This window comes from Manis pentadactyla, chromosome 16, assembly GCF_030020395.1.
Source record: "Manis pentadactyla isolate mManPen7 chromosome 16, mManPen7.hap1, whole genome shotgun sequence".
In the NCBI taxonomy this organism is placed as follows: domain Eukaryota; kingdom Metazoa; phylum Chordata; class Mammalia; order Pholidota; family Manidae; genus Manis; species Manis pentadactyla.
In genome coordinates this window covers 65,141,675-65,165,716 of record NC_080034.1, presented here as the reverse complement: position 1 = coordinate 65,165,716, position 24,042 = coordinate 65,141,675, and the positions used below count along the sequence as shown (strand labels likewise).

The 24,042-nt window shown below is 36.2% G+C and overlaps 1 protein-coding gene across 1 annotated transcript; it reads left to right on the top strand.

Moving 5' to 3' along the window:
* Positions 1 to 2,585: 2,585 nt before the first annotated feature.
* LOC130681263 (bromodomain adjacent to zinc finger domain protein 2B-like) lies at positions 2,586 to 22,599 on the top strand. Its single transcript, XM_057493899.1, has 4 exons — positions 2,586 to 2,701; positions 17,448 to 17,658; positions 22,300 to 22,392; positions 22,508 to 22,599. Exons 1-4 carry the CDS (start codon positions 2,645 to 2,647, stop codon positions 22,597 to 22,599), a joined length of 453 nt encoding a protein of 150 aa, XP_057349882.1. The 5' UTR covers positions 2,586 to 2,644.
* Positions 22,600 to 24,042: the final 1,443 nt, after the last annotated feature.

Sequence of the window (24,042 nt, the reverse complement as noted above, 5' to 3'; positions counted from 1 at the left end):
ATGTTAACTGTACTCTAAATGTTTGGTGGAAGTAATTTTTTAAAACCATCTGGTCCTTGAGTTTGTTTAGTGTTTTTTGTGTTTTTTTTTTGATTATCAGTGCAGTTCATTACTGTTAATCTATCAGTGGAGATTTTCTATTTCTTCTATCTGGTTCAGTTTTGGAATATTATGCATTTCTAGGAGCTTTTTATAACAGCCTCTTGCAGTCCTTTGTGTTTCTGTTGTGTCAGTTAGCTTTTCTTTCATTTCTGACTTGAGCTGTCTATTCATTTACACATGGCCATCCTTTTGCCTCGTCTCCATTTGTTGATGTTGGTGAACTCTAAGTAGGAAAATGGAAGAATAAAGTCTAAAGGCCCTGTTTTCTGTGTGGAAGTGCTTTCATTTCTTTGGCGAGGTTCAAGATTCTGTAATTTGTTGGGTCCATTTGTGAACTCTCTGTTCTATTTCATTTATTTGTGTGTATTTATTTATTTATATTTTATTAAAGAGGAGAAAAGAAGTGCAATTTATAGTGTGGCTTGACATTTAAATCATAAGTTTCATCTTAACACACCTGCCCAATAGAAGGGTGAATGACCTGTGGAAACCTCTAGTAGGTGTTTGTTCTAGATATCAAAATCAAGACAGCTTTGTTTTTTAAATGGAGGGTGTCAAGCATGCATTTGGTTTTGACTGATAAAGCAGGTGATTAGAACTAGTTGAGTTTTAGGTGTTTGAAAATATTCAGGCTAATGAAGACAGGCTTACAGATCAGGATAATACTGTAGACTGGAAATACAATTTGTTCACTTAATCTAGTGCAGTTTTCTAACTTTCTAATATGTAAGTTGCTTGCCTCCTGAAATTGGAGTTACATGCCTGGCAAGTCTGTTATCCACTTGCAGCCAGGAGGATCCTTGTTGTTGGAGCACAGATAACAAACAGGGCAACTAGGAAGACGTATTCTGATATTTTTTTTCTAGAAGTTTGGTAGTTAGTTTGATGATTTTTTAATGGCAAGGCAAAATCTAATTTCTCAGTCATCTTCTGGATCCATTAGGATGAAATTGCTGCTTTGGACAGTTACCATGAAGTCTCAGTCAAGAGCTGTCAAGTTGTGTTTCTTCAGTGGTTTCTATCAGGGCAGAGAAGGTGTCAGTGCTTTTGTGGTTGGGAGACTTGTTGTTTGGGGTCATTCTGATGCCGAGGTTTTTGTTCACGAAGCCGGAGAACGAGCTTTACAAACACTCAAGGTAGGAGAGCAAAGTACAGGCTTTTATTTAGAGATAAAGCGAAAGGACAGAGCTCGTGGCTCACACCAGGAGGGGCAAGAGAGTCCCTGTGTGTATTCATTTTAAATATGTTCCTTTAATTATTGTAGCTGTCCAGTTAAGCTTGAAATTTTAACATTTGATTTCAACTTTTTCTTTATCATTGTATAGATGAATGGGTAATCAAATGAATTGTAATTCCTGCAATATAGTGTGGTAAGGTTATTGTTGGGATTACTTGGGATCTCTAAGTCAATTTCAGGAAAATGGACATCTTAGTAATGGAATTTTGTTCATAGGCAGTATATCTCTGTTGTTTTGTTTTTTCTTTCATTGCTGTCAAAAATGTTTCACATGTTTTTCCCCAGAGATCTACAAGTATTTTGTTGCATTTATATTTGTGCATTTGTATTTTTGCATTTTTTAGTTTTGGTGGATATAAATGATACTGTTTCTTACATATTCCAATCATATGTTAATGGTTGACTGAAAATCAGAAATTTTTATGTTCACTTTGATCTTGCGATCCCATCTGGGCACAGAACATCAGGCTCCATTTCTGTTTGAACTTCACCATTTGTTTTCACTGAGTAAACATATATTGGATTTGAACCCTTTACCAGGACTTCTAAGAAGGGTTCCAACCATCAGTAGTGACTACGTTTGAGCTACGGAGGCCTGATCCTGCCTTTTCTGGCACGCATTTCGCACGTGTGCTCCTCCTGTGCACCCTGGTACGTTTGCTAGAATGAAGAATTGAACTTTTGTATCTGCAGGACCCAGGAGGCTGGGCTGCAACTTTGGGATGACTTGGGAGCCCACTCCACCAGGAGGAAAATGCATCCTGCGTGGGGTCCTGACACCTGCAGATGGGTCTTTGCCATGATTTCTTCTGGATGTTTTTGTAAAGAGTAAGTACAGAACCTGCCATTTCCTGTCATATTCCTAAATGCTTCCTTTATTTAAGTTCTCATATAGTATTGTAACATTTTTTTTTTATGTGTGTTGCATAAAATTTCTTAGAAAGGTGAATAGGGCTGGTGTTATCTATACAATAAAACTGTTATGAAAGACCAGAATTAGATTATATAATAGCTCCAGGGTCTGGGGCATAGTGTGTGCCCAGAAAGAATAATATTTTGTGAATTTAAAATGCTTTATGGAAGCAGATCAAGTGAGGAATGAGCCAGCTCTTAGAGCTTTGTGCCCTTGTGTGAATCATGTTTAAGGATCTGACCCCATAATAATTAATGCGCAATGTTCCTCATTCACTGAGGGTTTCTAAGGATTAACTTTATATTATTCTGTATCATTCTGATTCAGGATTGTTTCTGTAGAGAAATGCCACTTCAGCATCATATACACAGTCATAAAATTCATATCAAGAAATGGGACCAGCCCATGTTCCCTGCAACCTGAGGCAAAGAGAAAAAAGTCACACCCTAGTAAGTCCCTTCACTCACCTGTATTGTTACTTTTCCAACATTAAAGTAATTGAGATCCACTGAAAAGTGGAAGTTTAAGTACATTAAAATTCAGAACATTATTTTGAGTTCTACTATTTTATTGATGCCAAACCAGAATTTAGTATGCTTTAATGTCCCTAGCTTTCGAAAAGCTAACTTATCAGTATGTTAATATCCCTTGTAGCTTGTCATTTTCAAACGGGATTATCATTGTGCTTGATGATTTCTCCTGAATTAGTGTTGAACATAATTTTTAAAATCTTCTTCCACTAATATGTTCTTTGCCAGACCTCTGTGTGAATGTATTTGTTAAAACATCCATAAATTAACCAAGGGAGCATCTGCCTATTTTGATACATGATTCGAGTGAGCAAATTTCATGAGTCAGGTTTAGAAGATCAAAATATGATGATGTCTTTTCTCTCCATGCCACCTACTGCATGCTTCTTAAAACCATCTAAGGTGAAGTCGTTACCAAATGAAACAAACCTGTTTCCACTCAGCCAACATACAGCAAAGCAAAACACTGACCTGAGCAGTGAAACCCAACCCTGACTTTGGGATGTGGTTTTTTTGACATTGGGAAAGAAGGTGGGTGTTCCCCAAGCAAGGAGAACGGATAGCTAAAGCTTAAAGCCCTGCACTCACTATTGGCTTCTAAGCAAGGGCTTATAAAGGTTATGGGAAAGGGTTGCAGAATGTGTGATGAGCTTGTGGCATTGTTCTGACGGGTCCGTGGTGAGGTGACGGGACTGTTTGAGGAGTGTTAGCTGTCAGCCTTCTGGCTCCACTGAGGCTAGAGTCCACGTGCTCCTCATTGTCAGGAGGTGGCTCATCTGGTGGGGCCTAAATACCTGTAAAACAAGTCAAGGATACGTGAGTCAAGAGTCAGTCTGTGGCCTTGAGGGGGAAATCAGAGTCCTGGGCCATTTTAGTTTGCTTTACCTTGGTTTGCGAACCCCATTTTCTTTCATCTTAACTTACACATTCTGATTCCCATACTGTGGGTCTAATTGATGGACCCAGTCTTCTATATCAATGAGATGTCTGAGGGCCTTTATTAGACAGGGAATGCCTGCACAGTCACTAAACATCTTTCGGACTGAAATCACTGTAACGCTTAAGAGGCAAAACATTGGCTGCTTTTTCTAAATGACATGCATTTATGGAAAACAGATTTTCTCAGGTTCCAAGTAGAAATCTGAAGGAACTTTACTTTCGTGTGTCTTGGTTTCTGAGATAACAGTGAGATGTTTCTAATCTCCTTCCTATTTGATGTGCTTCCTTCTTGTAATAATTGAAAATTCAAGTTTCTTCTTAGCATGCTCATTCCTTTACTTTTTTGGTCTATTTTGAGCTTCAGAAAAAGTGTACATAAACCTTGCTTTAGCTTTACATTCCTCTAATATACTTTCTACCTAATGTTCTTTATTGGTAAGCTAGATGACAGGTATTCTAACAAGCATGAGGAATTACATATTGTCCTGGTTTTTCACTAGAGCTGTTTTTTAACCATTTGCTTATGATTCATATGATCATCTCATCATGATCAATTGCATTAAATTTGAGAGTCTATCTGTGCCAGCATGCTTCTGAGTTTAGCACTGTGTATTTTATGTGTTACAACTCCTGAGGAAGTTTTCTTAATTACTTAAGGAATCTAAAATTTTCTGGACTATTCACAGGGGTTTTGTTTTAGTTTCTCATATCTATTGTATAGAATCTTTATTTTACAAGGGTGTCTATGTCTATAAAACTTATAGCATGCTGTAGGATTTACTTCTTCTGAATTGCTTTCATGGAGGAAGCCTGACACAGATTCACACACAGGGGAAGTAGGTGTACAGTCAGGGATTGTCTGCTTGAATTGTGGACAGTATCTGACCATGGAATTCAGATGCTTTCTACCAATGCGTCTATTAATTCTCATAATGGTTAATTTCCTATGACATTGGAATAATTGAATTTCTCTTAAATATTTAAAGAGCGTATGTATTATATCTCACAATGTAATATTTCAAGTTTACATATTTGTACTAAAGCCAGAAATATTTTCAATTTACTGTTTTTAATTTTCAAATTCATGAAGTATATCCGTGTGCCTTATTAAAGTTTTACATTCATACAACATACTTTCAAATTTATATCCTCTCATTGTGTTTTTAAAAACGAGTGAACTCATAATCATGCTGCTTGGTTAAATTGTCAGTTTTCAGAAGAGTCTTAAAATTGTCAGGAGACACCTAAAATTTATTTCCAGTACTCAAAATATCATTCCACAGTGCTAATTTGTATACAATTTAATAATATTCTGTATCAAGATTTGGATTCAGCATAGTGTATATTCTCCTTTGATATTCCATGTATTAACTTTTGAGTCATGTTAACCTGTGTCAAAGTGCACCAATTACATGTAGTCCCCTACGGCAGCACAGGGGTTAGTCTCTTCATCACATAGCCCACATAACTCTGCACCATGAATTCCCCTCAAGGTCACGTTGCTCCTTCCTGCCGCTTGCCCAGTAATTTGTCCTAAGAGAATCCCACCCCAACAGAGCCAGAGTGGTGATTCTCTCTCTCCAGTCCCCTCTTCATGTTGCTGGGTCATACCTGCAGGGACAGACTCAGAGCAGCACCACGCAAGAAGCAAAATGACAGCTGAGACCCCAGCTTCTGTCCTCCGTCAGCCTCGTGGAGAGGACTGGATGCAGTAGTTTGGGGGCGCCATGGGCCTTAACGGGAGGAGCGGCAGTAAGAGGGAATGCCATTGTCCCTGTCCTGTGCCCTGTGGCAAGGGTTAGAGGGTTTTTATAGTAGCCTGGTGAGGAAAGGCATCATGATAGAAAAAAGGGTTTAATGTTCTCAGTGTTTCCCCAGGCTCCGCAAATTATCCGTCACACTGAAGGTACAGTAACAATACAATACTCATGTACTGCCTTCTAAATGTTCAGTTTCTTAAAAGGTTGATTAGGTTTAGCTTTACAACTTGGTTCATCTGGGGTAAATGAAGCTCTTCCTCTGTAACATATTTTGTGGTCAGATTGACTTAATGGCATAGTATGAACACAGTCATTTAGAAGAGTGTTTTCAGATAATTTCATACTTACAGAAAACCTGCACTATCCCTGATATTCCTTCATTCAGATTTTCCAGTGGTCACTGCACCACTACATTTGCACCATCATAGAGAGTTGTCCACTGTATTTTTCCAATTAGAGGCATAATTTACCACAGAAATACTACATGACCCACATTAGGAAATCAAAATTGTTGATAATTCTTACCTGCAGACCAGCTTTAAATATCAGTATGTGCATCAACTATGAGAAAAACATGTCTGCATTCTGGACCATAGACTTTCTGTCATTTTCATGACCTCACTTGGGTTGGAGTCCAAAGTTCTGCAACATCATTATGTGCAGGCTCAAGAGTCCTTGTCTTCTTGGCCTTAGAGGGGAAGCTTTCAATGTTTCACTGCTGAGTATAATGTTAACTATAGGTTTGTTGTATATGGACATTATCATGCTGAGGTTGTTCCTTCTCTCTGTTTCTTGCAAGTTTTTATGGTAAAAGTATATTGTATTTTGTGGCATTCTGACTCTACTGAGATGATGTGATTTTTTTCATTTACTTCTACTATCTCATATGATTTGCATATTGAACTATTCTTGCCTCCTAGGGATAAGTGTCAGCTGGTCATGTGGAAAATCCTTTAATGTGACCTTGAATTTGGTTTACTTATATTTTTAGAAAATGCTTATCTATTTTATTATTATTATTTTTATGAAGGTATCATTGATATATAGTCTTAATGAATGTTTCACATGAGCAACAGTGTGGTTACTACATTCCCCCTTATCAAGTCCACAACACATACCCCTTTACAGGCACTGTGCATCAGCATAGTAAGAATTTTGCATTCTATTTTCAATAAGAATATTGGTCTGCAGTCATGTTTTTTCATGGCATCCTAATCTGAATTGATGTCAGGGTAGTGGTGGCCTCATAGAGTGAGCTTGGAAGTGCTCTGTACTCTTCAGTTTTTTGGAAGATTTTGAGAAAGATTTACATTAATTCTTTAAGAGTTTGGTAGAATTCTCCAGCGAAGCTCTCCGGTTACCGGAATCTCTTGTACAGCAAGTGTTCTCTTTTTTTCATTCATTTATTCTTTCATCAAATATTTATTTATTTTATTTTGGTATCATTAATACACAGTCACATGAGCAACATTGTGCTTACTAGATTCCCCCCATTATCACGTCCCCACCACATACCACATTACAGTCACTGTCCATCAGCGTACTAAGATGCTATAGAGTCACTACTCTGTGCTTTACTGTCTTCCTCGTCCCCCGACTATGTTATGGGTGCAAATCATAATGCCCATTACTCCCCTTCTCCCTACCTTCCCACCCACTCTCGCCAGTTCCTTTCCCTTTGGCAACCATTAGTCCAGTCTTGGGTTCTGTGAGTCTGCTGCTGTTATGTTCCTTCAGTTTTTGCTTGGTTGTTAACACTGCACAGATGAGTGAAATCATTTGGTACTTGTCTTTCTCCACCTGGCTTATGTCACTGAGCATAATACCCTCTATCTCCTTGTTTTTCCACATGGTGGGATTTACTTCTCTCTTATGGTTGAATAGCATTCTATTGTGTATATGTACCACCTCCTCTTTATCCATTCATCTACTGATGGACACTTAGGTTGCTTCCATTTCTTGGCTATTGTAAATAGTGCTGCAATAAACACGGGGGAGGGTGGTTGCATATGTTTTTTGAATCTGAGAATTTGTTTTCTTTGTGTACATTCCTAGGAGTGCAATTCCCAGGTTACATGGTATTTCTAATTTGAGTTTTTGAGGAACCTCAATACTACTTTCCACAATGGTTGAACTACTTTACATTCACACCAGCGGTGTGGGACTGTTCCTCTTTCTCCCCATCCTCGCCAGCATTTGTTGTTCCTGATCTTTTGATGTTAGTCATCCTAACTGGTATGAGATGAATACTTTATTGTGGTTTTAATTTGTATATCCCTGTTAATTAGCAATGTGGATCATCTTTTCATGTGCCTGATTGCCATCTGAATTTCTTCTTTGGAGAAGTGTCTGTTCATATCTTCCACCTATTTTTTAAAATGGTTATTTCCTTTTTGGGTGTTGAGATGTGTGAGTCATGTATTTTGGATGTTAACCCCTTGTCGGATATGTCATTTACAAATATATTCTCCCATACTGTAGGATGCATTTTTGTTCTGCTGATGGTGTCCTTTGCTGTACAGAAGCTTTTTAACATGTTGTAGTCCCATTTGTTCATTTTTTATTTTGTTTCCCTTGCCTGAGGAGATGAGTTTAGGAAAAAATTGCTCATGTTTATATTCAAGAGATTTTTGGCTACGTTTTCTTCTTAAGAGTTTTATGGTTTCATGACTTACATTCAGGTCTTTGATCCATTTTGAGTTTGCTTTTGTGTATGGGATTAGACAACAATCCAGGTTCATTCTCTTGCATATGTAGCTGTCCAGTTTTGCCAACACCAGTTGTTGAAGAGGGTGTCATTTATCCATTGTGTGTCCATGCCTCCTTAATTTTATATTAATTGGCCATATATGCTTGGGTTGATATCTGAGTTCTCTAGTCTGTTCCATTGTTGTATGGGTCTGTTCTTGTGCCCGTACCAAATTGTCTTAATCACTGTGGCTTTGTAGTAGAGCTTGAAGTCGGGGAGCATGATCCCCCCAACCCTCCACTTTTTCTTTGTTCTCAGTATTGTTTTGGCTATTTGGGTTCTCTATGGTTCCATACAAATTTTAGAACTATTTGCTGTAGTTCATTGAAGAATGCTGTTGGTATTTTGATAGGGATTGCATTGAATCTGTAGATTGCTTTAGACAAGATGGCCGTTTTGACAGTATCAGTTCTTCCTATCCATGAGCACACGATGTGTTTCCATTTGTTGGTATCTTCTTTAATTTCTCTCATGAGTGTCTTGTAGTTTTCAGAGTATATGTCTTTTACTTCTTGGTTAGGTTTATTCCTAGGTATTTTATTCTTTTTGATGTAAATGTGAATGGAATTGTTTTCCTGATTTCTATTTCTGCTCATTTATCATTAGTGTATAGGAATGTAAGAGATTTCTGTGTATTAGTTTTGTATCCTGCAACTTCGCTGAATTCAGATATTAGATCCAGCAGTTTTGAAGTGGATTATTTAGGGCTTTTTATGTACAATATCATGTCATCTGCAAACAGTGAAAGTTTAACTTCTTCCTTACCAATCTGTATGCCCTTTATTTCTTTGTGTTGTCTAATTGCTGTGGCAAGGACCTCCAGAACTATGTTGAATAAAAGTGAGAAGGGTGGGAATCCTTGTCTTGTTCCTGATCTTAAAAGGAAAGGCTTTCAGCTTCTCGCTGTTTAGTATGATGGTAGCTGTCGGTTTATCATATATTGCCTTTATTATGTTGAGGTACTTGCCCTCTATACTCATTTTGTTGAGAGTTTATATCATGAATGGATGTTGAATTTTGTTGAATGCTTTTTCAACGTCCATGGAGATGATCATGTGGTTTTTGTCCTTCTTTTTGTTGATGGCTTTTGTCATATTGTACCATCCTTGAATCCCTGGAATAAATGCTACTTGATCATGGTGGATGATCTTTTTGATGATAATTTTGATTTCTGTTTGCTAATATTTTGTTGAGTATTTTTGCATCTATGTTCATCAGGGATATTGGTGTGTAATTTTCTTTATTTTGTGGTGTCTTTGCATGGTTTTGGTATTAGAGTGATGCTGGCATCATAGAATGAGTTTGGGAGTATTCCCTCCTCCTCTACTTTTTGGCAAACTGAGGAGGATGGGTGTTAGGTCTTCTCTAAACGTTTCATTAAATTCAGTGGTTTAGGCATCTGATCTGGGGGTTTTGTTCTTTAGGTAGTTTTTTGATTACCAGTTCAGTTTTGTTGCTGGTAATTGGTCTGTTCAGATTTTCTGTTTTTCTTGAGTCAGTCTTGGAAGGTTGTATTTTTCTAGAAAGTTGTCCATTTTTTCTAGGTTATCCAGTTTGTTAGCATATGATTTTTCATAGTATTCTATTATCATTCTTTGTATTTTTGTGGTGCCCATAGTGCTTCTTCCTTTATCATTTCTGATTCTGCTTACTTGTGTAGAGTCCTTTTTTTCTTGTTAAGTCTGGCTAGGGACTTACCTATTTTGTTTATTTTCTCTAAGAAACAGCTCCCACTTTCATTGATTCTTTCTGTTTTATCTTTCTCGATTTTATGTATTTGTGCTCTAATCTTATGTCCCTCCTTCTGCTGACTTTGGCCCTCATTTGTTCATCTTTTTGTAGTTTCACTGTGAGTTTAGACTGTTTATATGGGACTGTTCCTCTTTTCTGAGGTAGGCCTGTATCGCAGTATACTTCCCTCTTAGGACGGCCTTTGCTGAGTACCACAGAGAGTGTCAGAACAGACTCCTGTAAGTGTCTGGCCAGCTAGGCTGAGGGACGGCAAGAAAAAATGGCACCCCACAGCCCCTCTTCCCCTGGATACATCTCCAGCATATCCCATCCCTCTGACACACATCCCAATGTTAATCCATAAATCACATATAATTTAGGTGCTTTTCAAACTGCTGGGTCTCAGATGGATCATCAGCACACCCGTCCTCCAGGAGCAGAGGCTAGGCCTCCGAGAGTCCTCTGGCCGTCCCAGAGTTCAGCCACACTGATTCTCAAAGCCAGAGGGCTCGTCTTCCCGGGGCGGCCCTGGTGTAGGCTTCATCCCCTCACCCTCCATGCCTGCTCCCTCTCATTCATGGGGGGTGGGGCAGGACAGGAGATGGGGCTGACCACAGCTCTGCCCTTTTACCCTTCTCAGTGTGGCCTCTTCTTGTCGTTAGCTATGGAAGTTCTGTTTTTTCTTTAGGTTATTTCCAGAGTGGGGCATATTGCATGTAGTTTCCTAGGTGTGTACATGAGAAGAGGTGATCCCAGGGATTTTCTGTTCCACAGTCTCTCAGAATCCCCTCTGTAGCCTACTTTTCTAGGCCTTAATTCCCTCTTCTGCAATGTGAAGAATATATATATATGTATATATATGTATACATATACATATATATATATAAGCAGGCCTTTAAGATCAATTCTCTTTTAGGTATGATATTCGAAAAGTCTTTTTATAAACTAATTACCAGGAAATAAAGGATTTTGGAAGTGCACTTACAAATAGAAAGGTGGTTTTTTTTTTTAAAAAAAGAGGGTAACTTTGTTTTATTTGAGCTATAGTTAAATTTACTGAAAATTGTTTAGCCAGAAATAATTTGGTAAATGATCAATTCACTGAAAGACTAACAGACCTAAAACCGTCAGATCAGATACCTTAATCCAGGTTTAAAACATTCACCCCAGGTATTTCAGGCAAGGCCTAGAATAGGTACAGTTCGCAATTCTGAAAAATGTAAGTTCATTCATTCATTTATATAACATTGATCAGTCAGGAAGTGCTAGGCATCCGAAATATTAATGTGAGAAATTGACAGTTGCCTAGGACTGCAGATCTGTGAGGAAATACTTGAAGCAAAGTTTTGGTGATACTAAAACCTAAAGAACAAAACAACAGCAAAAAAAATCTGAGTAAGGGATATGGCTGGTAATTGTAGGTCTGCTTTTGTTATGTAGCTGTATTCCTATTTTGTTAATGTGTGTACGCAATTTAGTTAGTAGTTTGTTAAAACCTATACATGCTTATGTTACTCTACAAGAAGATATGTCAAAGAAATAATCAATCTTCCCATGTTTTCTTCTGTCTGCTACTTCGGTAGCTTTTCTTCTTCCTTCCTAATTACAACCCTTAAGTAGAATTCGTGCCTCATATCGAAAATTACTGAGTATCGTAATTCTTCCAAGTGGTAAAGATACCTCAAGACAAATGCTGGGCATAGAAGCCACAGGGCATAAATCCGCAAAGAAGTATAAAGCTAACCTTTTCAAAGAATATTGCTTCTCTCTCACTTACCAACTTTACATTTCCCTGTATGGCTCCGGAAGATGACTGGTTAGCCAGAGAAGGGTAAGATTCCTCAAGGGAGGAACAACCTAAGACAGGCACAGTCGCAGGGGGGCGATCAGGTGAGAAATTGGGGATCAACAGAGGTGAGGCTTAGAACCTCACCCCCTGTTTTGAGAGAAATCTTCTGCATACATCGATGTTTTGTTGCCCTTGTCTAGCTTGGATTAATACTTGGTCTATAGGCACAGACCTGATCATCTACATTTGCCCTCTTACAGCACTAAATTATGTTTTCTACCTTTATCTTGCATCTACCTACCACTTCAGCATCTTATTTTAAAAAATAATAATAATAATAATAAGGGAGAAATGTGGGATTCACATATAAATCAAGTATAAAAATCAAATGAATAATCATATCTGAGTTGATTGTTTATAGTTCATGATGCGTGATCAAAACTGGAAGTTTCTGTTATATCACTGCCCTTGCACTGTTCACCATGTAAGAACTTATTCACTATGTAAGAACTTGTTCACCATGTAAGAACTTGTTCGTTACGCTTCAGAAGATTGGAGACTGTTGAGAATCAGGCTTGGGGTTGATTAATGATTGTGCATTGAGTCCCCTATACAGAATTTTATTGTTGTTAACCACCATTTGATCAATAAATATGAGAGATGCCCTCTCAAACAAACAAACAAACAAAAAAAATGAACTCAAAATTGATCATAAGCCAACATGTGAAGTGTAAGAGTTTCAGAAGAGAACACAGAACTATTCAGGAGTAGGAGTAGGTGGAGAGTTGTTAGCACCAAAGCGCAATGCATAAATTAAAGATTGATAACTGGGATTATCTCAAAATGCAAATTAAAAGCATAAATACATACCAGTAGACTAACCCATTCAATGGCTACATTTAAAGACTAATAATAACAAACGTTGGCAAGAGTTTGAAGCATTTGGAACTCTCAACATTGCAAGTGGGAATATGAAACAATACAAGCACTTTAGAAATTCCTAAAAATAAACACTGTATCTCCTAGCAATCCCACTTCTTAGTACTTACCTAAGACAAATGGAAAAATATACCCACATGGAAATGATTCAAATGTTCATAGTGGCTTCATTCACAACAGCCCGAAACTAGAAATAATACCCACTAACTGGAGAGTGGATTTTAAAAAGTGGTACATCTATATAAGGAAATACCACTTTCTAATAAAAAGAGAAAGAAGTGTTGATACACACATTATCAATGAATCTTAAACTAATTAGGCTGAAGGAAGGAAGTCAGATGAAATAGTGTACATATTGTATGATTCCCATTTTATAAATGTCCAGAAAAAGAAAACTATGTTGTCAAAAAGCAAATTAGTAGTTGCCTGTGGCCAGGAGTAGAGAGAAAACTGCACTGTAAAGGGGCTGAAGGAATCATTGGGAGGTAATCGGAATGCTTTTTGCTTGATTGTGATTGTGGATTCATGATTGAATAATATATGTAAATGTGATCAAATTGTACACTTTAAGTGGATGTGTTTATTATTCTGAAGTTTATTATACTTCAGAATAGGTTTTTTTTAAATCCCCAAACTTGAGGTTAGAATATATTGGCTCTTTCTCATGTGATGGCATTGTTCTTCAGTTTGATTAGTGTGTGGATTACATGCATGTATACATTTGTCTAAACCCCTCAAACTCTGTACCTAAGATTTATCCGTTTTACTATATGCAAGTATGCTTCAAAAAAGAGAAATCTCAGTGAGTTGGCAAATCATTTAGTGAAAACTGACTTTTGGTGGATTGGGTTCCCTCATTTCCTTATTTACTGCTTCCCCCTCCCCCCCATTAAACCATCCTGAAGTATATAAACTCAAACAAAAATGGGAGCAACAAAAGGAACATAAAGACAGCGACGATATAAAAGCACAAGTGAGACTTGATCACACGTCCTATTAAGACCTGAACACGGGCTGGTGGACAGGGGACTCTGGTTGTCAGTGAGACAGGAAGTCCAGTTACTTAGACAGCTCAGTGTCCACAAGGCACAGTGAACACAGACCAGTTGCTCATGAGACGTTTAGCTATACTTTGGAGTATCATTTATGAAGAGTAATGGGAGTGTTGAAATAGAAACTCACATTTAAATAAAATTTCATAATCTTAAAAAAATTCTGAATAATGGAAACATTCTAAAATCAATTCATTTGAGGTAATTTTTCTAATCTTGAAATACTTGAGAGCAATAGATTTATTTGCCATTTTCCTCAAGTATTTCTCCATCTTCTATCTTGAGTTCGTTCAGGAAGAAAACTTTACTGCTCTTTGCCTTTTCCATGTTACTTAGAGGCCACTTCAGACCTGCCTGGTGTCCAGTTGGGCTTCTTTCCCTCACATCCAGGCAGTCCTCTCTCCAAGAAAAGAGCCTCATTATTTACCTGCTTTTCTAGCTCTAGTTCTCAGGCCCTAACTCAGACCATCTTTATTTGTTAAGTGGGCATTTGAGACAACTTTCTGTCCCGACCTCTGCATCCTTTTTCAGACTCATCACCTACTCAAGGTGACGTTCTGGGATCGCCTGAGTCAGAGTGACCCGAGTCTGAGGTCCTAGGTAGAGATGCTTGTCCTTTGAGGAGAGAACGCTCTCCCACTTAACCTCTGTAGAGAATGTGCCTGTATAGAGTAGGTGCCTCAAGTGTCTTAAGTAGTGGAAACTGTCTTTGTGATGATGCATTACAGCCTAATAGTATACTGGTATGTGTTACAGTGTAGAGTGAATTTTACTCATTTACTATGATTATTTCATTCAGTCTGAAAAAACATAAACCTTTTTTTCTCTCTCACCATAGTATTTATACAAATGAGTGTGTTACTGCTAGTGATATAAATTAGTAACTGTAGAAAGGAGAATTATAATGTTATAAAAGGCTTGATCTGTCACCATCTCTATCTTCTTAGTCATCTTTTTTCTCTTTATTCTGTTTCTTTTAAATCTTAAAGATTATTTTCAGAAACCATTTACTATCTTAGTCTTAGAAATTAAAAAAAGAATAAACTTTTTATGCATTATTTCTGAATGATGAAAAAGCATAGGAATCAAATGATATAAATTGTATTTGCTTTTTCTAAGGAAAAGTTTATTGAGAAAAATACTTGTTTTTTTCATCACCTACAATTGTTTTGACTGTTGAGTGAATTAAAGTTTTAATACAAGCTTGAGATTTTCCTAGCAATCCAGTTCTCATTTTATGAAATCCTGGAGTCAGAAGATAGCTGGTTACATGAATCACCCTTAGAAAGTATTTATTTATAAATGCCAAAAGCAAGAATGTAAATGATGTCATTTGTCAGGTGAATTTTGGACATCAACATAATCTGTTCCCTTCTGGACACAGGTATATTTTCCTAACTGAGTAAAATATAACTATTAAATATTATAACTGGATTAAAAAAAGATTAATTGATTACACCCTTGAAATTCAATCAAAAGCTCCCCATGCTGTTGAACAGAAAACTGTTCTGCTGGCTTCCTTCTTAGTGTTTTATGGTGTAAAAATGTACTTAGTACAACTGCTGATCCTACTGACTTCATTTGAATTCTCAGCAAAAATTCTCTCCTCAGAATTAATATTAAAATGGGAATTACTGAAAAGATTTAGTATAGGTATTTTTTTAACATATAGACTCTGAATATATGCATTGGTTTTTTCCGTAACCCTGCCATAACATCATCTTGACTATGCTTTCATGCCTGAATATTGTGATCAGTATCAAGTATAAAAATGTCTTTGTAATAGCAGTGAAGTACATGTAGTGGCTAATACCCCAGGTTTTAGAGAGAGACAGTCCTGGGTTCAAATCACACATTTCTGTTCCTTATTGCCAGTGCACATCAGGAAATGATTTAACCTCACTTGGTGTGTGATTCCCTCAATGGTAATACAGGGACAGTAAAACGCACCTTCCTAGGTAAAATGATTATGAAGATTAAAGTAAACAGTGCATTCAAAATGCCTCGGACAAAGCACGGTGCTTGGACTGTGGGGTCTAACTGTCCTCCATGATGGGGGCAAGAGCAGTGCTTGTGTCCATGGCACCCACTGTGTGAGGTCATCATATGCCATGATTCTGAGCCTGGCACCACAGCATAAAGGGCAGTCAGGACTGCTGTCTCTGGCTGCAGAAGTGCCCAGAGTGGTTCAGGTTGAATCCTGCTTTGAGGTTCTTTGAAGGAATAAGAAACATTTAAAAATTTTCTTAACGTTCACACCAAAGGAATTCTCTGTCAAGAAAGAAGTATAAGGTAATTTAAAAATTGTTTTGGAAAGGGTATTTTGAAAGGATGCTTTTCCTATGTCTGGACATACTACTTTGGACTCTAAATAAGGTCATGTAACAGTGTATTTGTTTTGATTGCCTTACGGAGGACAACCAGCTCTTGATTATTACCTATGGACTAAGCAGGCTTATTCCTGTAATACACTAGCATTATGCTGGTGTATGTGTTTCCTTGAGGAGAGTTAAAGTGGGAAATCTGAAATACCACAAAAGTAGACAAAATAATGTACATGATGTACCTATCATCAGCTTTAGAAATTATCATATGAACAATATTGTTTTACATATATTCCCATCTACTCCTCCTCTTCCATAATCTGATGAAGCAAATCTTAGACATTGTACTTCATCTGCAAGTATATCTAAAAGATAAGAATTCTTGTTTTCTACAAAAGTATCAGAATACCATTATCATAATTTAAAATGATAACTTCTTGATATCATCAAATATCAGACATTGTTCAAAATTTTCATTGTTTAAATTCTTAACTGTCAGAATTTCCAGACAGTTTGTCTATTTGAATCAAAATGTAGGTAAGATCCAAACATTGGGCATGTTTGATACATCCTTTAAGGCCCCTTTAATCTTCCCACAGTGCTTTCACTTCTTGAAATTTATTTGTTGAATAAACTGGGTAATTTGTGGGATTTCCTGCAGACTGGATTTTGCCGTGTAGTTTAATATATACAGCAAGTAAATTTTCCCCGTTGTTAAGTTTCAGTGATTTAATCTAGAGGCTTAATTATTTCCAGGTTTCGTTTTTTGGGAGGGGGAGGATTAGTTTATAGGTGATGAAGTGAACCTCCATCAAGAGGCTGTAGGTCCAGTTGTCTCCCTTTTTTGGTGATTGGCAACCATTCAAATGTAATGCTTAGATCCATTAATTCATCAGATATTGCAAAATGCTAATAGTCTGACTCTTACATTCCTTCTTGATTTATTAGCTGTGTTTTTTCTATAAAGAGAGTCTTTTGTTTGTTATTTGGATAGCTTCATGTTTGGTTGAACTGATGCTCCTGAGAGCAATCTGTCTCAGAGGTGTCATCACTCAACTAATCTTTTCAAATACCTGCCAACTTTACAGTCATTATGGTTTCAGAAATGGTGATTAAGGTGTATGTCTATATATGTTTATAGGTACAGGTATATATCTGTCAGTGTATTTAAAGTTGAAATCATTAAAGTAAGAATACCAAATATATACCAAAAGCCATGAACAATTCTAAATGTAACTTGAATTAGAAACTAAAATTTTTAAAGGTTACAACAGCTTTATAAAAATTAATATGTGTAGGTTTACCTAGAATTTTCTGACATATTGATCACTTGTGTTTATTTTGTTGATAATATTTTATTTCTATAAAATGTTACTTAAAAGGGAATGCAGTGGTGTCCTTTGAAAGAAGAGGATGCCATTCCCCGTGTGAGGGCAATGGAAGCTCATGGGGGACGACCACCGGATCCAGAGGGAGAGCGACCAGGAGAGGATACCAGCGTGAGACAGCGAAGCGGTCGGCCTCCTGATGTTGGCGGTGCTGAATGTGTAGATAACACAGATGCCAAATTGTTAAGACAACTTCAAGCTCAAGGTAGGGAACATGTATCTGTCACTGTAAGAACTGTACTAAAATGTGTTTAGTATTTCTACATGTATTTGACATAGGATTGATTGATAACTACTCTCAGTTTCTAAAAGGTAGGTGATTGTGTTCAAATAAAATGAGAAAATAAGGAGTCCCACTGGTAACTGGAGTTCTTTGATTTAATAAGCGCCTTTCAAGAATCATACTCATAAACACATCATACCCTGTGTGTTTAGAATTACAAAGGTAGGTGATGAACTTTTCAGGCTGGAAACTCATTTGAACAGCTCCCAATTCCTTGCGGTGGTACAAGGGAGTAACTCTAAAATATGTGGATCTGTGGAGTAAATTTTCAGTCTAAGAACTCCAATTAGTGGCAAGTCTTAGTTTGGGTTCTTCTGTAGCCTGGATATATAACATTTATTTTCAAAATGCCCAACTAATAAACTTAGATCAAAAAGTATCTTAAGATCACCAGAAAGTATCATTCATCAAGTACAACGTGCTCAAAGTAACCTCAAATGTGTTCATGATTCAAAATTATCATGAATTATCAACATGAAGTTCCCATGCTGTGTCTCACACAGAGAATGCTGACTAAAATAAAATAGTTCTGCTATGAAGTTTGAATTAACTAGTTACAAGTGTGAAGCCTCTTGAGGCTGTCTCAATATCTATCAATGTGTTCATGTCTTATATTCATAAGCATATATATAAATGTATATCAATACATGCTTGTATCATAAACATAATATCCATAAGGGTTTAATAATAAAAACTGACTTAAAAGACTGACAGGATTTTACTACTTCTCATAGTTTTTTTTTTCGGGAGGGAAAGCGTGACTGACTTCTATGTATTGTATACACCATTATAATACTGACTTCTCTGTAGCTCTGTTGTTTTCATTATAAAACAAGTGTGCATGATGAAAGCTCATAGAGCATAATGCTTTAAAATAAGACATTGACTCTCACTGACTTTAAAATAAAAGACACTCACAAGTTGGATCATAATTAACAGGGTTTTGGTAGTCTACCTAGAAGTGTGTACATACACTCACAGACACACATTCAAACACATACTTATGTGTACACACGCATATGTGATGTTCATATATGTATATGTTCTTTTTGATTTCTAAAATGAATGAACTTACTGGTGTATATACCATTCAGCTTTGTTTTTTTGCACTTAATTTTTCTTGAGCATCTTTCTATACAGCACTTAAAAATCAACCTTACCCTTCCAGTGGCTGAATAGTAGGTGAGGCAAAGTATGGCTCTACCATACTTCACTTACTCAGTCTCCTTCGATGAGCGTTGCAGCTATTTCCTGATCTTTGCTATCGCAAACAATGCTGCAATAAAAACATTACACATATCTTCATTCTTTGACGGGTATGGCTATCCACAGTATAAAATTTTAGAGATAGAATCTCTACTCCAAGGGTATGTGCATTTTCAATTTTGGTAGAAAGCAGGCAAATATTGTCTCCAAAGAGGTTGTTCCAATTCATACTTCCACCAGTGGCATATAAGTTAACTGCCTGGCCTGTAACTTAATGTCCTGTAGGTTTTTGTCTCCTTTAGTACGTTAATTTAGTACTTTATGTGTTATTTCATTGGGTTACTATTAAGACCTTAATCTCTCCTAAATAGTTAGTCGAGGAGGTTTAAAAAATGTTAATATATGAAGATATATACATACATGATGAATTTTTAAAATTAGTATTGTCAATAAACCACTGACTTTTCTGAAGAATGTATAATAGTGGAAGTGTGCATTTTTTACATAAAATAGGAAAGCTTGAAATTAACTGATAACCAAAGCAAGGGATTTTCACGCCTGTTTTGCATCTCTATCACAAGTACCATTCATGCTTAGTATTCAAAATGGCAACTTCAGATTTGCAAAATTAACTAATTTTATTTTAACAAAATAGAAGGTAATCACTCAACTTTTGCCCAGTGTTTTCTCCCCTTTTAGATATCAAATTGGTCTGTATTCTATGACGTAGCTCTCCCTTGTATTATATTGCATTTTGTAAATTATGTTATCTTTGACCTATGTGCATGTTTTTTCTCAACATGTGTATAAATATTTAATAGTTAATGTAAGTAAATGTTATTAATATTTACAAGTATATTTGGTATAATATGCATGTTCTTTCTCGGGAAGGAAAGAAAGTAGAAATGAGTCACCTTATTACCCCTTTTATTCTGAAAGACTTCTACATTAACACTTTGGGGTGTTGTCAGAGGAGATTCTAGAAGTTTCTGTCATATTTTATTATCCTAGTTGGACTCATCTAGGCTTGTAAAACAACTTAATTTGAAGGAAGGTTTAGAACAATAAAATAAAATAAGTGTGGATTTTGAATGTGAAATGAGAGCTCTCTATCTTCTCAGAGAATAGAGATAAGAATCTGACAGTTTGCATATAAAAAAGACTTTCAAACTATATAAACAAACTAGCTTGTTAATTGACCAATACTGTTAATATCTCAAATGCTCTAATATATCTAATAATATACCAGTCAATTTTATTGATCATAGAATCTGAAATGCCATTGCTGTACAATGATTCATTGTTTTAAGATAGGCCACTGCAGAAGGAAAGTGCTGCCAATTGTTAGATACATTCTGGTTTAGACAAGTTTAAACACTTTATTTGAAAAGTAAACTTTTCTTTTTGATATCTAAGAAAGTAATTTCGTAAAGCATAAAAGATACTTGTCAAGTTACCATTTCAAAAGTTAGTCATAACAGATCATATATTCAACAGTCATAAACCAAATAAATGAGATGCTGCTAGTAGCTTATTCCTCAGAGCCTGGGTGAAGTTTCTGTGCCTCTTAACTTCTCGTACTTCCTCCATAGTGTGCCTGATTTTTTAACCTATTTTTCCCATCTTCTCTAACTGCTCATAATAAAAAATTTTAAGCTATATGAATTTTTAATGACTTACCAAAATTATGTCTTCCTTGCTAAGGTGAAAAGATAGCGAGTTGAACTTTTTAGTGTTTTTCTGTCCCAAGGGTTTAAAAATAAAAGTTAACTGTGCACTTGTGTAGAGTTTGAAATTGCTGATATATTCACACACAAATACACACCATATACATTACAGAGTTTCTCAGCTGTCACAGAACATATGGTTAAGTCCTTTTTAAAATCTCAAGGCATTTACATTTTCTTAAAGGTTTTTAGGACTAGTAGCATATATAGACCTGGAGTCAGACGTGGGTTTATATCTTGGCTCTGCAATTTAACCTCTATGAGTCTTAGTTATTTCATTTGTAACCTGTGTGTAATGTTGCATATCCTGTAAGGTTGTTATGAAGATTAAACAAGATCATGTAAATTTAATATGGCAGGTCAATAAATGATTATTAGTAGAGTTCAAGTGATTTGGGTTTTAGTCAAGTATATTCATTACTAATGAGAATATAATATATAGGTCTCTTAAAACGCTTCATCTGCTACAAAAATTTAAAGCAATATCTAATGTTAAGTGTTCTAGAGTGATTTTGTAAATGATGTTATGATAGACCACTTTTATAGTTAGAAGTATTCTGACCAAGTTTGCCAGCAGAAGAAAGCATGACATTACAAGCTTTCTGTATCAGTCACCTATTGCCACAGTAATGCTGGGAAACAAGCACCCGCAAAACTCAGTGGTGAACAATGCCACGTGGTAATCGGTCAGGCTGATAGAGTCCACCGCAGGTAAGGTAGGCAGCTCTTCTGATCTTACCTGGCTTTGTTCACGTGTGTGGAGTCAGCTGACTCCCTGTGTTCCAGCCTCTGGCAGCGTAGCCTTAACATGTCCTGATGATAAAGGTCAAGACAGAAGAGTGAAACTACACTTGTACAAGTTCAGAGTACACTCTGAAACATGCACTTGCAGTTACAACTGCTAACATCCTTTTGGTCAAAGATCACGTGTCTGAAGTTAGTATCAAGGGACAAGAAAGTAGATTTCACTTCTTGATGAAAGGAACTGCAGAGTCCCATTTGCAAGTAACATGGATAAAGGGAGGAATGAAGAATTGGGGCCACTAAGTATGTAGATCTCTCCCAGTTTCATAAATTTGTCCTTGAAAATAATGAGAACTAGATTGTCCTTAAACCTTGTTGATATTCTGTATTATTTTTATTTAGATTTAGTCCCTCTGTTTCATAAATGCAATTATCACTGGATTCAGAAACTTTCCCATTTTTATAGCTGAGTGAAATACCATGTTTGGAGGGGGGCTTTGTATTCTATTTTGAGTTCTTTTGCTTTATTGTTATTTTTAAGACTGAAGCTAAATCATTCTTTTTACATATTAGCAGCTACTTTCCTCCTAGACAGGGATTATGTGAAATGTGAAAAAAAATGTACTTAAATTAGCTTCTGTGATGAGGATTAAGAGAAGCATCATTTTTGTGTGCTTGGGCTGTATGTGATGAAAAAGTTGGGCAATTTCTAAAGGAAAGTAAGGATGGTACTTTCTGCCACACCATTTTTCTACCTGGTATCTAACTTTAAAAAATTTTCTTAAGTATGTCCTTTATCATGATGCCATTCACATAGTTAATTGTTTTTAGGTTAACAGTTAGGTAAAGTTGTTAAAGGTATTCCTTGATGTTTTGTGTTTTTCAGAAAAAGCCCGACAAGCAGCACAAATAAAGCTTTTGAGAAAACTCCAAAAGCAGGAACAGGCTCGCATTGCCAAAGAAGCTAAAAAACAACAAGGTGAGTGAGTTAAACGAAAACATAAACTTGAAGAGTGAGTACTGGGGAGTTCACAGGAGGCTTCTCTTCTTTGTACCTTTTCTGACGATACCTGTGTTTTGGCTTTTCATCACAGCAATAATGACTGCTGAGGAGAAGCAACAGCAAAAAGAGCAGATAAACATTATGAAACAACAGGCATGTTCATGCACTGAACCGGTTTTATAACATAGGTGGTACTTTGGGAGTCGATTTACTTATGTATATATGTACATTATTCTTATTTTGATTTCTGAAATAACTTTCATACTTGTTATATATCTTATTTAGAGAGTTATCATCTTCCTTTATTTAAAATTCACCTCAATTTTAAACCAAGTCTCTAAAGAAATGATACCAAACAATACAATTATGTAAGTACTTTTAGTATCCTGATAGCCTGACTATAAATTAACGTCTTGAACAACTTTGAAGATTTGGTCCCATTGCTTCTGAATGTTTAAAAGTTATCCCCCAAAAATGAGAAAGCATTATTTTCGCATATCCAGTGTTTTATCCAGTGCTCTCCTCTGTGTAGTTTTTAAAATTAAATATAGGTAGGTGAAATAATTTTTTAACTCTTACAGATAAAGCCTACATGGCAATATACTGAACTTCCTTTAAGATGGGAATGTGTAAACTACTCTCCTATCTCCACATACTCATCGAACTATTAAAGCAAAAAGGAAATGGGGGGAAGTACTATTCTTTTAATAATTTTAAACTGCAAGTAGTTATTTCTGAGTCAGTTGTTATATAGACAAGCTGCTAAATAATGGCTTGGTTTGTGTTTGATGTGGTTATCTCTAATAATGGAATGAATACATTTACTTAAATACTTTCAGTATTGACTAAAGCAGTATGATTAGAGTTGATGTAGAATTGAGATAGAGAATTTAGAATTTGTAGTCATGCATGTGGGTAATTTGTAGAGTTAAATATCGGCTCTCCTACTTAATAATTTATGACCATAGATGAATTTAGTTAACCTCTCAGCCTTGATTTCCTCCACTGCAAAAGAAAAACAATTGTATTATGTGAAAATTGAATGAATGTAAAGTGCCTACCACAGTGACTGGCACAAAGCAAATGCCTGCTTTCTAAAAGATAGATATAAAACATCAAAATGTTTGGTATACTCTCTAACTGAATTCAATGTAAACTTGAATTCTTTTCTTAGTTTGTTAATTGTAACTGCTAAAGGCACTGTAAGGTTTACTTTAAAATATTTAGTGTGATGAATATATTTATTAAAATACTGTAAATATTTACTGCCTACTAGAGTATATGTGAAAATAAGTTCATTTGAAGCTGAAATACTGTTGTTTCTGTTAGTTTTTAATAGTGTATCCTATTTCCTAATGGCTTGAGACCAGTTGTATCCCATTAGCATTTCATATTAGGCTTTGTGTGACCTAAGCCTACATAGTGTGCTACTCATCAAAAAAGAAATTGATTTTCCAAGGTTCCAGGAGCAGTAATACAAGTGACCTGATATTAGACATTGATCAAGATGCTTATCTGAGACTACTCTTAGATTACCATCCGACTTATTCCTAATTGCCTGCAAAGTAAATTAAAGTCGTGCAGAGTCTATTTTAAAGTTTGCAGTAGATCTAGAATAAAATAATT